This window comes from Mastigoproctus giganteus, chromosome 7, assembly GCF_048544385.1.
Source record: "Mastigoproctus giganteus isolate SK-2022 chromosome 7, ASM4854438v1, whole genome shotgun sequence".
NCBI lineage: Eukaryota > Metazoa > Arthropoda > Arachnida > Uropygi > Thelyphonidae > Mastigoproctus > Mastigoproctus giganteus.
The window spans coordinates 61,712,618-61,728,358 of record NC_143581.1 but is presented as its reverse complement, the minus strand read 5'-3'; the positions used below and the strand labels follow the sequence as shown (position 1 = coordinate 61,728,358).

Sequence of the window (15,741 nt, the reverse complement as noted above, 5' to 3'; positions counted from 1 at the left end):
CTCTCTCTCTCTCTCTCTCTCTCTCTCTCTCTCTCTCTCTCTCTCTCTCTCTCTCTCTCTCTGTGTGTGTGTGTGTGTGTGCTCTTCTGTCTATCCATTCAAATAAATCAAAGGCCTTCTAAAATGATATTTCTAAAACTGCATGCAGTATTCCAGATGTTACCTAACTATTGCATTACACTAATGGGATAATCATCTCTCTTATCCCTGCTGGAAAAATTATTGTATATCACCAACACAACTTAATGCAGTATCCTAGAAGCCTGTCTGCACTCTGCTCAGTGAAATATTTTGTGCTATTTCTCCGAGTCAGTGCTACCCAAATAATATGTTACTCTAGAATTACTGCTACCTATTTGGCTGGGTAATTCTTGAATAACACCTTGTATTTATCAACCTTAAACCACCATCGTTATTTTTCAGCCCATCTGCTTTTGTTTATCTAGACATTGAAGTAGCATATCCTGATTTATGTCATTAACATTAATCAGTGTATACTACCTTTGTATCATCAGAAAACTTAGACATCAAACTTAAAATTCCTATACCACTATCATTAATAAACATTAAAAACAATAATGAACCTCACAGTGTTAACCCTGTGGTATCTCCATTAACAACATTAGCCCATAAAGAGTAATGGTCATTTGTAACCGCTCTGTCTTATACATCTTAACAATTATCTTTCGTAAATATTCCTATTGCTCTGGAACTTCTACAGGTTTTGCAAGTTGTATTCATCAAAATATTTTTTTCTCATATCAAAACTCTGGTGGCATTGTGATCTTAACAAGGCCTTTTAAGTTATGTAAAATCTGTTTATGAAAAAGGTTTCTATCTGGTGAAAAAATATTCAAAATTATGTTTGTGTAACCACTCTGTCTTCTACATCTTAACAGTTATCTTCATAGTATTTCCTGGGGTTCCAACAGATAGACACTTGTTTTCTTGCTTAATGCAAAACTCTGAGTTGTTTTTTAAGATGCTGAATCAAGGAATTTGAGGAATATTTGCTATTCTGTAGAGCTGCTACTGCACTAAGGGAGTCAGTATAGATTAGAGCAGATAGAAGTTGGTGCTCGGTAATATCATCCAGTGCTAGTTTAATAGCATATAATTCTGCTTTGAAAATACTGCAAACATGGGGCAAGAAGACAAATATAGTATATTCGGTAAAACGACTATGGCACCTACTGAGTTATTCCATTTTGATCCATCCGTGTAAATCTGATGACTGTTTCTATTTTCAAAACTGTGCAGTGCATGGAGCTTCTGAATAACGGCTGGAGAGATCTCTTTTTTATTCCTGTTTGTTTGTTTGTTTGTTTGTTAGTTATTTGGTTTTTAGGATTATTAGCAACTAAGGCCATACTGCTCCGGGATATGCGGTGGTCACTCCTTGACCTTTCCGTATTTGGTGGTGACGGGCTCGAACCGCGGTCTAATCAAGAAGCGTGTGCTACGCGCTGCTGCTCCTTCCCACCTGGCTACGGAGGCGCCTTTCCTGTTTGTAAGATGTGATATGGACAAAGGCACAGTTGGCATCCAAAGAGGTTCTGAGTTTATATCTACTGCAGAAATGTGCTGGAAATGTATTTCCCAAACTTCAGCTGTGTCTGAGATGCAGTCCTACTGGTTTATTTTCATTTGGCTTGCAATCATAATTACTCGTCCATAGTGGATCATGAATAATGGATGTGATGGTTGACTGCATATTTTTTCCGCATACATGCACAATAGATAATCTTGTCAAAGGTGTAGCGGGGGTTCGGATGCATCTGCATACAAGATGTAAATTGGTGAAGTTCTAAAGGCTCGTAGATCTATACAGAGAGCATTATGGTGAAGTAACATGCTCCTTCTTGCTGAAGCATATACAGGAGATCCATAATCCAAGCGAGATCTAATCAAAGTTTTATATAATTGTAGTAATGTGTACCTGTCGGCTCCCCAGGCTATTGAGGATACTGTGCACAAGATTTTAAGTTTTGAGAGGCAACTAGTTCTAAGTCTTAGTATATATTCATGAAAGTTCAGTTTTCTATCTAATGTTAAGCCTAAGAAGGAGAAATTTTGAACAGGTAGAGCAATTTTATTTAAGTATAAGACTGGTTCAGGATGAAGACCACGCATTTTACAGAAGTGTAGAACAGCTGATTTTTTCTCAGATATTCTATATCCATCATTTTTAGTCCATGTTTCTATTCTGCTTATGGATAATTGGGGCTGTCATTCAACTGTGTTCATGCTTTGTGATTGAAATGAAATGGAAAGATCATCTGTGTACATATATATTTCCAGTGAAGGTGGTATAACCTTTGTGATATTGTTCACCCACAGCGCAAACAGGGTTACACTTAATACTGAGCCCTGGGGGACCGACCCCCTTCCTGTTGTATATAAATTGTAGATAAAGAGCCTTTATATCGTACCTGAAGTGTTCTGTCAGTAAGCAATTTTTCTATAAATTGTGGAAGTTGTCCTCTGTATTCTAACTGAAATAGATCTTGTAGGATTCCGAATCTCCATGTTGTGCCAAAAGCTTTTTGAAGATCTCGATTTCCATCACCATATGCTTCTTTCTTATAAATGAGTTCTAATATTTGTTTCAACTTTGACATGTAGATAAAGTGTTGATCTATTTTTCCTAAATCCAAATTGGTGGGGTGATAAAACATTCTCTTTTTCTAGCAACCATGTAAGTCTATTGTGCACCACTCATTCAAGGATTTTCCCTAAGCAGCTGGTCAGTGAAACAGGCGATAATGATATGTATAGAAAGGTTCTTTTCTGGGTTTGGGAAATGCAAGGACAATTGCATGCTGCCATATGGATGAATACAGGTTGTTCAGAAAAATTCTATTATATAGAGCTAGTAGGATATCCAGACAATCAGAGTTTAGGTGTTGTATCATAGTATAATAAATGCCATTGGGACCTGGTGCGCTATTAGGCAATTTTGTAATTCCTCTTTTAGGAATGGTAGATTATAGGAATGAGATGTCTTGGTAGAGAAATTCAACTTACTCCATTCAGCTTGCTCTTTATATTTTTGAAAGTCAGTGCTGTAGCTTGTAACTGCTGATGTAAAAACGTCCTGCCCTTTCCAATGGAAGATTGTATGCTTGGATATCTTCCACTTAAAATCCAATTTTTTTTCCCACACCACACCAGGACTCTAGTTCCTAGTAAATGTGGAAGCAAACATGATCCAAGAATTTTTCTTTGCCTTTATCTGAATTCTCCTCGCTTTGGCTTTGGCTTTTTTATATGCAATCAAATTGAGGGTAGTTGGATATTTCCGGAATCCATTCCATGCATGATTTTGTTTTGTTTTTGCCGTCACGCATTCTGCATTCCACCAAGAGTTGTGCCATGCCTGCCTTGCCTTACTTATTCGACATTGTAGCTTTCAAAGCTTCTAGCAGTTTATTTGAAAGTCAGTGCTGTAGCTTGTAACTGCTGATGTAAAAACGTCCGTAGCTTGTAACTGCTGATGTAAAAACGTCCGTAGCTTGTAACTGCTGATGTAAAAACAGCATCATCTATTGGCAGGGTTTCTATTAATTGCTTATCCAGCTTGATTAATTGCATACATTCCACTCCGATTAGCTTTTTTAAAATTCCATACTGTTCTGGTTTCTTCTATAAGAGTCAATTGTGTCTGTATGGAACATACTATCTGAATGTGATCACTGTTGTAAGGATCATTTAATATGAACCATTCTATACTGGGATAAATTGATGGGGAACATATTGTTAAGTCTATTGGATTCGGTATATATGGTCCTTATTAGATTCGGTATATATGGTTGGATTTTGCAATTTAAATATCTTGCTTTAACTGTGTGGGGAAGAGAAGGATTGTTAAAGGTGAGAATAACTGATTGGGTTGAGAATGCCATCTCTTTTCATTATTATCCTCCTAACATATATCACTTGTTGTTCTGTTAGCTCAAGCAGTAACTCTTCATCTGAAACAGTCAAAAGGTCCCATTCAGTAATAACACCTTTCAATGTATTCAGGGAATTGTTTGGGGTAATTTCTACTGGCCGTCCTGCAAAAGTCTTTGTTTTTAGCAGTTTCTCAGAATGATGACTTAGTGAGGTTTCTACTAAGAGATCACCGACTGTAATCATTTTATCATTTTTGGTGATCCAACCATGGACCCTATAGTCTTCTGGACTAAGAATGGGGATAATTTCCCAACAGGTTGTGTTAATAACGAATGTATCACCAAAAAGAAAGGAACAGTAGGCTGAGAGCTGTTGATTTTTATTCTCTTAGCCTGAGACATGTTCAGTTGTAAGTCATCAGATTTATTAGAGTTAACTTTCTTCAATCTTGTGTTGTTAGTTTTTTGGTCCATTTTAAACTCCTTTTAGTCCTGGGTGGTGTCTTTTCACCCAGGTCCAGCCCCGCAACAGGGAGGCAGGAGTAGTGCCACTAAGTGACCAAGCGAGTAAAATAGAAGATTAGTACACAGAAAAATTAAGAAAGGTTACTTTCCTTTCTGGAAACTTCTTCCTTATGCTTTAAGAAAGAAAACTCTTATCTCTCTAATATAATTGCAGTAGAAGTCGCAGGGAAGATCGATTAGCCTAAAGATTCGCTTGGCAGCCGGGCCAATAGATACTAGCGGAATTAATGATAATAAAAATAACAGTCTACTAGTGGAATTCACATAATAAGCACTGCCTGTTCTTTGTTTATTTTGCTACCTTGTGCAGAATTTTCATTTTCATTTTTAATTTTACCAAAGAAAGCCAAAGTTTTCTTTGGTAAAATAAACTTCTGTCATCAGCACTTGAAACTTGTTCCGAACCAAACCCCCAGTTTGCTTATCATTTTGATAAATTTAAGCTGAAAAGGTTCTATGGCAGCAATATTATAAAAAAAAAAAAAAAAAAAATTACTAATATAAGGATACAAACTGAATTCCAGCATTTTTCTAAATTTGTTGAAAGTTAAAAATTGTAATTTGTTGAAATTTCTGAACAAAAAGAATTGATCTTTTCACATAAAATATATCCACATACCATAGTGTAACAATTGCTGTTGATATAAACAAGCATGCATGGTCTCCAGTGAAGGACATTCATCCAATGTAAGTGGTTTGTGCTTACTCAATTCTGGTCAGAAGATAAAACATTTTTAAGTAGACATAACAACATATTTAAGTGCCAATTTGGTTTCAGCTTCTAAGAGCATGGGAAAACTTTTCAGTGTGGAGTGCTGTAGACAGACAGCACATGACTTTCAGTTGTAGCAATCTTCAGACTTATGGTGACTTTAGCATTATCATTAGTAGATGCATATGAGGTAAGAAAGCAAGCTTATACAGCATCAGCCAAAAAAAAAAAAAAAAAATCCCATTTCATCCATCTAATCACTTTAAAAGTTTGTTCAGTTCTTCCTTGAATTTATTTAAGCTATCAACTTCCACAACGACAGATGTTTCAGTAATCAACTACCCACTGGCTAAAGGAAAATTTCCACACATCTGTTCTACAACTGTCTTTCTTCAATTTGAATTTATGCCCCAACAGTTTCGTAATCTGAGCAAAAGGAAGAATCCTCAATTAGATCATCTTAGTTGCCTAGTCTCCAGCTGCGCAATTTGCAGAACTTAAGCTTTTCTTGGTAAGAGGACCCATTTATTCCCCTCACCAATCTTGTTGGTGAGGGGAACAAAGTTTTAGGGAACTATTTCTCTAAAACTTCTATAACAATAACATAAACACCGATTTATGGTAATCCAAGCTCTCTATTTAGTACAGACTTTTTTTTTTTTTTTTTTACTTATTGAAATTTTTTTTTATTTAAACCAGAATCTGATTTAGATTAGTGCTAAGTTCAGATTAGTGTGAATTCAGACAACTATCACTGCACAGATTATGAAAGAATTTCTGCTGTTTTTACAGCTTTATCTAATTTATTTCCTATTATCCTTGTATGGCTTGGCTTGTTTGTGTGCAGCAGTAAGGTTATTTTCGTATTCCTTATTTCATATATTTCATTTATTCTTATTTATTTTACTTATTAAAGTTTGCTTCAATACAATATTAAATTTAGTAAAACTCAAAATATTCAATATTATAAAATAAAATTAACTTCAGTCCATTATATTTAAAGATTAATTTTAATAAAATATTCTAACGATATTTAGGGATATTTGCTGTTTTTGCAGAAACTAAAGAGGCAGGGGAAAATCCTGCATAAAACATCTGACACTATAATCTATACACATTTCTTAGAAATAAAATAATTATATATAAGGAATATATAAACAGGAAGAAATAGTTTATTTATATAACTTTGTTATTTCCATTACCAGCAATCATGTATCTCAAAGAATATCTTAAAAAGACAAAAGAAATGACCTGATATAAAGTAAACAATATACTTATGTTCCAGGTTTTAATTCCTTAAAAATGAAACATATGTTTTAATATAAAAGATAGGATCAAGAAAAAATTTATAATTTAGAATATTTTGTATTAGTAGACAGTATTTTGGTTTATTTTTATGTTAATTACAGACAGTAAGAAATCTTGTATAGTAATTTTTTTAAAAAATAAATATCTATAAAAATTTCTCTTTCTAATCAACTTCAAGGACTGCATAAACGATTGTTGAAACATATGGTGAAAAAAAAAAGGGGGGGGGGAGGTAAAATAAGTGGATGAGACCAATATCACTGAGGATGGTGCAAGGTATGGGATATGGGAAGATCTTGCAAATCAACACAGGACAAACTCTTTTTTCCTAGATTAGAAGGGCCAATTCAGGTCAACTACCAAATAAGGACTGAAGACAAACTTTCAAATTGGAATATTATCTGGTGGGTTCCAAAGCCACTAACCAATATTTTAAACAAAAGAATATGGAATTTATTTATTTTTTATCAAATTTTTAATTGCTAATAGGATGGAAACAGGACTGGTAGAAAAAATGACAATCCACTGAACAAGAAATTTTGTATGTTTCCCAGGAAGAAAAATAATTTGGATTAACAGATCTCAAGTTAAAGCTATGCTAAAATTATTTCTTCGACTATTACCAGGAGGTTACATTGTTAATAAAATACAACTCAGAAATCATCAAGCACTTAAGATATGCAAATCAGAAGTATCAGAACTGATCTATGGGTAAAGAAAAATTGGAAATTATCCCATGACAGTGCTCCTGCTTATTTGTGGCAATAATTTCTGAATAAATTTCCAAACACTCAGTTGATTGTTTTAAAAAATCCTTCTTATTCACCTGACTTTGAACTTGTGTTTTTTACTTTTTAACCAAAGTAATAAAGCCATTAAAAAGATATAGATTTTCCAGTTAAGCAAAAAATCACGGCAGTTGTAACAAATATAATCATGGAACTTTCACAAAGGAACTCTGAAAGAAGCTTTTTTCAATTATGCAACTGATGAAAAAATATATTGCAACAGCTAAAATTATTATTTTGAAGTTATCAGCAAATATTACATTTGTTTAAATAAAAATTCAGTACTGAAACTTTCTGATCCTATCTTGTATACAGTGAGTCATATATAAATAAACAAAAAACTTAGATACTTTTTAACCATATCAAATTGTGCAAGGCAGAGGAGTCCTATTCTTAACTTAGACTTTTCTAGATTTCCACTTTCAACCACCTGGCTAATAGCATTTGATAATTCATTCAAGCTTGAAAAGAAAATAAATAAATAAAATAAATAAATAAATATATGACAATAAGTAATCATTTGTTCTTACAGGAATAGAAGGGTCTAAATATTTACTTATTTAATAGCAGCAATAATTTTCATAAAATAAAAAATAAAAAAAACTGCTTGTTATCTCTCTATACATTAAAAACGTTTTTCTCCTAGTGATATTTACTTGAGCCAATGAGAGAAGAGGGTGGGGCAATTACATCACTACAAATGTGCAGGTAAATAATTACACTGTTGTCTTCCATTGAAAGACTGCCTCCGTAACATTCACCAACCTCGTGCTGTGCTTCATGACGACGCACAGCATCATTTGATGATCCATTGTAATGTCAGTTGATGAAGGGACCCAATATAGTTTGTATATTTATAAAGAGTTTAGTATTTTGAAAATATTTTCAATATTTGTATAGTTTGTAAATATTTTAGCCCTGCTCTTTCAACAAGTTATGTTGCTTGCCACCACCACTGGGAGATGAGCCAGGCTCTCCACAGTACTGTGGCTGCTCTCTATCAGGGGTTGCCTGAGCTTTCTGATGGAGAAAAAAAAAAAAAAAAGAGTGAGGGAGACAGCTGAAGGATGGGAGTAAAAAGGAGGAGGAAGAACATCAGTGTGCTTCAATAGGCATTTCCTTTATGTAGAAAAGATTTGACTTTGTCATACCTCTACATTTTTATGTAGAAAAGTATGCACTGGGGTTGGCGAGCAAGGCGAGCAGGGACAAAGCCCCCTAGTTAACATTAAAATATAAAAATCATAAAATAAGATGATCATTTTGAAATTACAAGACATAACTATGTAACAGGGAGGAGACAGGATGGTACTTTGATAAGGAATTCAAAGTAAACATTGGTACTGGAACATATATAGCATTCTGTATGGAGGGATAAATTAGTAGCAGTTACAACAGAAAACCAACATGTCTTGAAGAAAGGTCAAAGAATGGTAGACAAATAACACAATATAATGATTCAAGAATTAAATAACACATTAATGAAGTTGCTAAAATAAAGTGAATTAAAAAAAAAAACCTCAAATATAACTAGTTATTCTATTTCCTTCCCCCACCATCCATACTAGCAATATTTGCTGGTATGTATTGTGGGGTAATGCTATATTTCTCCACAATATATTTTTTCTTCAAACCCTGGTCAATATAATGAAGAATCCTGACTTAATCATTAATACTTAAACACTTTCCCTCTTCAATATTGTTTCTACAATAGTAAAAATTACTCGACAATGGCATTATTAAAAATTTTAAATTTCTTTATCGAAATATTAATGAATATTATCAATGCATTACAAAAAAATAGAAACTTGTAAGTTACAATAAACTGTAGAGATCTCTGAACTGGCAAAAGTTTGGACAAATGATGTCAGTGAATACACTATTCAAAAGTGAGATTTGCATTGAATACACAAGTCGAACACAACCTGATGAACAAGATGAACTGCCGCTTTCATAACTGAAAAACCTTTGGACATTATTAGAATTGTCTGGAAAAATTGAAAATCATATAACACTAGATGGTTATGTTAATGTAGATCAAGATCTGAATACAACAGAACATCCAAATGAAGGTGAAATACTGCTGAACAATGTTACCCGTAACTATGACACAAAAAAATTAACAATGACAATGAAGACACGTCAGAACCCATAAAAAAGCCAACTCGTGAAGAAATGATTCATGATTTTAAAATGGCTCATCTGGGTCTACAGTTTTGTGAAAATGTTCCTGATTAACCCCAGGGACTCATATCTGGTGAGTATGGGTTTGTCACACCCAGGGTCCTAAGCTGAATATCATTCTTCTCTTTCTTGGTGATTCCCTTTTACCTCTCTTTCTTTCTTTCTCTCTCTCTCTCTCTCTCTCTCTCTCTCTCTCTCTCTCTCTCTCTCTCTCTCTCTCTCTTAGGGTAACTGGGAAAATTTTTTTTTTTTTTTTGGCTGGTGGAGCATAAGCCTCAGACTTCCTTGCACCATATAGCTAATAATAATGTTTTTAAAGCTCTGAAGAAATGTGAGGTTTTATTTGAGAATCAGACATTTTTTAATTATACTGTGCAAATGAAAATTACTGATTTTTTTAAAATTTGTAATACTTACCTGTCAAAATTGTGTAAACATGTAATTTAAATAAGTATGTTTTTGAAATAAACTATATTAAAAATAAATGTAGGTTCATTTTCATTTTCTAATTAGACAATTTCCAATAAAAAAGATATTCTCTGTACAATGAAATTTCTCTATAACAAATTTTTGCAGTGGATTTATCGAATTCGCTATAGGGAAGTTTGTATATTATGATGATGAGATGGGAAAAGGATCAAATCAAGTAAAAAGAGATGGAATCTCCATTCACAAATCCAGAGGGCTGCTCTTTTGTCGCCAATTATATTATGATGGTGAGATGAAGGAGGAGTAAAAAATATGGATTCTCCATTCATAAGTCCAGAGGGCTGTAGCTATGCCTATCAAATCATATTCTGACATCATTTGGCTTCCTCTGAATGCAATTCAGAGGAAGCCAAATGCTTCCTCTGCTTTTGATTTAACTATTTATTATTATTATTTTATTCGGGGGAAGCTCAATGAAGTAATAGTTTGAAATCACCTTCATTATTGCCACTCATAGCAATCAAAAATGGCACATTTTTTTAAAAGGCAGTTCTAAGAGTGAAGTGAGTAACTACCAATCAGATAGTTTGACTTCAGTGGTAGGGGAAAATCATGGAGGCAATGATCAAAAGTACATTAAGATGCACTTAGATAGACATGGAAAGAGTAGAAAAAGCAGTGTGGTGTTTAAAGGCAAAATCATGTTTAACCATTCGGAAATAATATCAACACCATTAACTAGGAATTCAGCAAAGCAGTTGACTCAGTCCCGCATGAGAAGTTTTTCTCACATGGAAACATGTTAGAATCGCAGGGAAAATTCATAGATGGATCACAGAGGGTTATAATTAATGGTTATTCTTCAGATTGGGTTGGCATAAGAACCAACTGGGACCACTCTTGGTTTTGATTTCCTTAAATGACATCAATAAAGGGATATAGGACAGGATGTCAAAACTTGCAGATGTTGTACAGTTCAGTAGAGTAGTTAATGATCAGTGCCAAGCAGAGCTTCTTCAGGATGATTCAGGCTTCAGGGATGATCAGAAAAGTGGCAGCTGTGTTTTAATTGAGTAAAATGCAAGGTTGGGAAATAACAACCCCAAATTAACTTATATACATGTTAGGGGGATGAACTATAGACAGTAGAGGAAGAAAGGGAGGCGTTATGACACAGCCAGACACAAAGCTTTTCAAGCAATGTGAACAGTAGAGGAAGAAAGGGATAGTTATGACACAGTCAGACATGAAGCTTTTCAAGCAATGTACACAGGCAGCAAGGAAAGCCCATGGTGTCTTATCAATGATTTATCAAACATTTGCTTGTAGAAATAGGGAAATCATAATCCCACTGCACAAGACAAGTGTAAAACCACTCAAGTGCAGTCTTACACGTGTCTTATACAGTGGCATTTGCTTCTTGAAATGGTCCAAGTACAGACAACTCACCAGCAAAAGGGTATCTATATGACAAAAGACTTCGAGCATGTAGACTACAGAGCTTGGAATCAAGGAGTAATAAATTCAAGTTATGGGGAAGAAATAAACAAAAGTCCTTGCACAATATGGATTGTAGGAAGTTTTCTTTTAGCTAGTGAGTTATCAATTACTGGAATAAGTTACTTCCACTGGTGGTTGAGGCTAACAGCTTGGGGAAATTCAAAGGTCAGCTAGACAGATGCCTAAATGAGAAGAGTAAATTAGGTAGCTTATTTTATTGGCTAATGCAGCAAAATCTAAGGCTTCCCTGTACTATATGGCTAACAGTAATACATAAAACAAACATGTTACCTTTTCCATATTTTATAATACTGTACACACAAAAATCTTGGGTATACAGTGAGTGGCAATTTTATTAAGTACACTTACCTAATAGCAAGTAGGTCCCCCCCCCCCCATTACCCCTCAGTAAGAGCCTGGTTTCATCATGGCATTGATTCTGTGAGGTGTTGAAAGAGTGCAAACTCCTCTGGAAAACCCTAGCTGAGTTGCAGTTTCTGAGATACTCATATCAGTATGTCTAGTGCTGACTATTATGATTCAAAATCACAAATATTTTATCTCTCCATTCTTGTACTGAATGTACCCACTTAATTCTCTTATCTAGAACTAGATAAGAGAATTAAATGGTGGATATTTCACCAGTCCATCTTTCCTATCTCTTATCTAGGAAGAACTAGATAAGAGATAGAGGAGATGGACAGGGGAAATGGAGAGTGTTGACTTTTTTTTTCTGGCTGATCCTGTATAAGCTTGCTTTCTTGCATCATTTGCCACTGCTACTACATCATCACTGCAATTTGAAAAATTTAACCTTTTCCAGATAAGAGCACCAATTCCAACAGATACATATTCTTCCTAAAATGAAGCTTCCAGAACTGTATGCAGGATTCAAGATGCAGCCTAACTGCCTTATACAATGGGATAATCGTCTCCTTATCCCCGTTGGCAAAATTTCTGTACAGGCAACCCCTGCATAACATGGTACTTCTACAACACGGTTTTGCTCTAACACAGTTTAAGAATTGCAGCAATCCTCACACAACACAGTACTTATATAACACGGTTTGAGAAGTGCAGGAAATCTCGCATAACACGATATTTTTGAGCTTCTGTGCTGGGAAAACCCTGCTGTTGACTCGCTAGTCGTTATCGCCTTCATGATATTTCTGGAAGTCACTACCATAAAACAATAAAAACAATTTGCACTTTTCGGTTTATTGGTCTTTTCTGTTAGTGTAATCAATTATAAATGGTAGTAAACCTCGATCTTCTTGCATTTGCTATAGCACCGATAGCTGAAATTCTGTGGGTTAATTGTGGTGAAATGTGTTTCTCCCTTACATGAAATATGCAATCATATAAAAAACACAAATTTTCAGAAACTCATTACTCCACACCTCACTTGTGCGTATTGTGCATGTTGCAATTTGTGCGTGCAGTGTTCTTTGTTATTAATTGCTTATCAGTTTTACTGCTTTAAATTTTACAAAAAAAGGGGGGGGGGGGGGTTAGTGAACAGAAATATCAATTAGTTAGTATGTACATATTAATTAAGCTATATACATAAATGAAAATTTATTTTTATTTTGCTAACCGGAAAATATTCTTCCGATTTTCACGTATCATTTAACTTTGTTAATTCGTAAGGTAATAAAGTTCAATTTGTGTTTTATATCTAAGTAGGGGTCCACTGTATTTTGTTGGGAGATCCCTGGGTTAGGTTCCATGTTATTAAACTTGTGTCGTTTGAGACCATAAAAAATAACTGTGACTTCAAAGAGTGCAGTTTGTGACTTTTAAAGAGAGCAGAAGGTACACGAAATTAAGATGCTGCAGAAGAGAAAGAAAATTAAATGAACATACATTATCTGACATATAAGTATCACAGTTTGTAAGGTAAGACGTTTGTTCAGGTATTACTATTTAAGTTACTACTATTATAAAAACAAAGTTAAAATATTAAGTTATTACTACTACAAAAATTAAGTTTCCGATTTTTATATATATATATATATATATATAACTAAGTGCATTTTTGTTAGCTTTTGGAACATAACCCCCTTTTTGCACTGTGAAAAAATGTGAAACCGTATAACATGGTTTCACATTACACGAGATTTTGTAGGAACCAAACTACTGTGTTATACGAGGGTTACATCTGTCATTTTGTCAATGATATACATCTGTATATCATTGACAAAACCACACAAGCAGTTCTGACAGCCTGTCTACAGTGTTCAGAGAACTTCGTATCTGACTGCACTATTACCCCCAGGTCTTTTATTCTCCACTGCCTTGAGTGTGATACTTCACAGCTAGTACATTAATCAGGGATCACTGATCCCCATATGAAGTATCTTGCATTTGTCAATGGCACTTCTCAGCCCATCTACCTAATTTGTATAGATCTTGTTGCAGTAGCATATCCTGCCAATCTTTGACATAAGCTTGATATGCCTTCATCAATATCATTAATAAATATATAAAACAATAATGAGCCCAGCACTGAACCTTGGGGGACTATGCTAATAATATTAATCCTAGAAGAGCAGTGCCTATTGATAACCACTCTGTCTTCATCCATTCACTCATAGCAACAACTTGCCATTAATGCCACACTGCTCCAATTTATATAGAAGTCTTTGGTCATTACTGTAAACAAATTTGTCTCTTCCCTTTATTTATAGCAGCAACTTGCCCTTAATGTCACAATTTATATAGCTCTCCAATTATATAGCCGTCTTTTGTCATCACTGCAAACAAATTTGTCTCCTCTGTTCACACGAGAGGCTTGCTGATTGCCATACACCTGTAGGGAACCATTGTCCTTAGCTCTCCATGTGCCATGCTGATGGAAATGGGTTCTTGCAATGCTTCCATCCAAATCTGTACATGGAGGGCAGGAATCTGTGGTCCTGATTGTGGAGAGCATCTTATTCCAGCTAGAATGTTCTTCTGTTGCTGGTTTTATTCCACACTGAAAATCTTAGACACATTTCCATTGTTATATGGATGAAATCCACTACTGTTCCCAATAATACTCCTGCTGCAGAAGCATTTTATGATAATGCCTCTTTTGAAGTCACTGATGTCTCGTTCTTTTCCCATGGTACACCTTTAATATAATGCCACAATCACAGCGTAGTTCTTCTTATAAATAAGAAAATCATATGACCTAAAATGCCATGTACTATTTCATTTGCCTATCACAGTAGGCATGTATATATCACAACACTGGATTCTCTAATAGATGTTAGGGCAGGGGTATTAACACAGCTTTGTATATAAAACAAAACAGTTTCAATAAGTTTTACCAGTTTGTTTCTCATACTGATCAGCAATTTGTAATCTGATTCAAAATGAATGGAACAAAAATTATGTCCCTGTGCATGTCTGAGCAACATGCTTTTATTATGCATATGATATAAAATGGAGCTTTGGCTATTTCTGAGCAACCAATCTTTGAATTCATTAATGCTTTTTTAGCACCACAATTTAGCAGTCCTTCAACTTCTTCCATGAAGTGAATAATTCTGACTAATGCCCTAATGCCCATATTAAAGTATAATCATCACAAATCCTCTCTATTAACTATACTTTGAAAAAAACATTAACTTTCAAGAAAGACCTACCTGCCTGATTTAAACTTCCCAGTCTAGTTAATCTATTCTCCTTCATATCACCTGTTGTCTGGGCATTTAGTACTTTATATTTTACTTCTCCCATTTCCTGACAAAGACCTACTGGTTCTAGAGCATGATGCTCTCACTGAACGTAATATGATGTTGCATTAAAAGGACCTCTATGGTACCAAGAACTTGTAACTTATCCTGCATTCAAGTTATTTCAAGTATGTACAAATGAGCTATAATTTTTAATTTTAAACTTTTCACTTCAAAGCATAAATAAATTGCTGAAAACAAGTAAATATATATGTAAAAATGTGAAAGCAATTTACACAAAATCACACAGCTTTAAAATAGAAGCAAAGCTTCTACACTATCAAAATTATTTTGCAATTACACAAATATGAAATTTGCATGGTTTTGCACCTACTTTTTATGAAACTTTGCTTTCTGAACATAAAATAAATGTGGATGCAACAATGAGCTCACAAAAACTTCTTCTAAAGCCTTAAGTTCCAAAAATGAATAGTTAATATCAGGCAATGCTACTGATCCTGATATAAGCATTTTCTTTTCTAATTGGGAAAAAAAAACAAACTATATCAATGTATAGAAAAAAATATATATATAAAGAATCATTTTAAATTTAAAAAGAAAGAGCGTCTAAACATCTATGCCAAAAATTCTAATGATACAGAGTTCACACAACATATAAAGTAACAGACCTGAATTGGAAAACTGAGGCTCAAGATAACATTTTTTGAATACTT

At 34.3% G+C, this 15,741-nt stretch overlaps 1 protein-coding gene across 1 annotated transcript in view; it reads right to left on the bottom strand.

Moving 5' to 3' along the window:
- The window catches only part of LOC150082954 (putative ATP-dependent RNA helicase TDRD12), a 180,325-nt gene that overhangs the window by 105,619 nt on the left and 58,965 nt on the right, over positions 1-15,741 (bottom strand). The window contains exons 6-7 of the mRNA XM_090378334.1: positions 15,402-15,546; positions 7,580-7,690 (exon numbers count right to left, since the gene is read on the bottom strand). Coding sequence (XP_090234460.1) covers positions 7,580-7,690; positions 15,402-15,546 — 256 coding nt within the window. The remainder of the gene's footprint in view (positions 1-7,579; positions 7,691-15,401; positions 15,547-15,741) is intronic.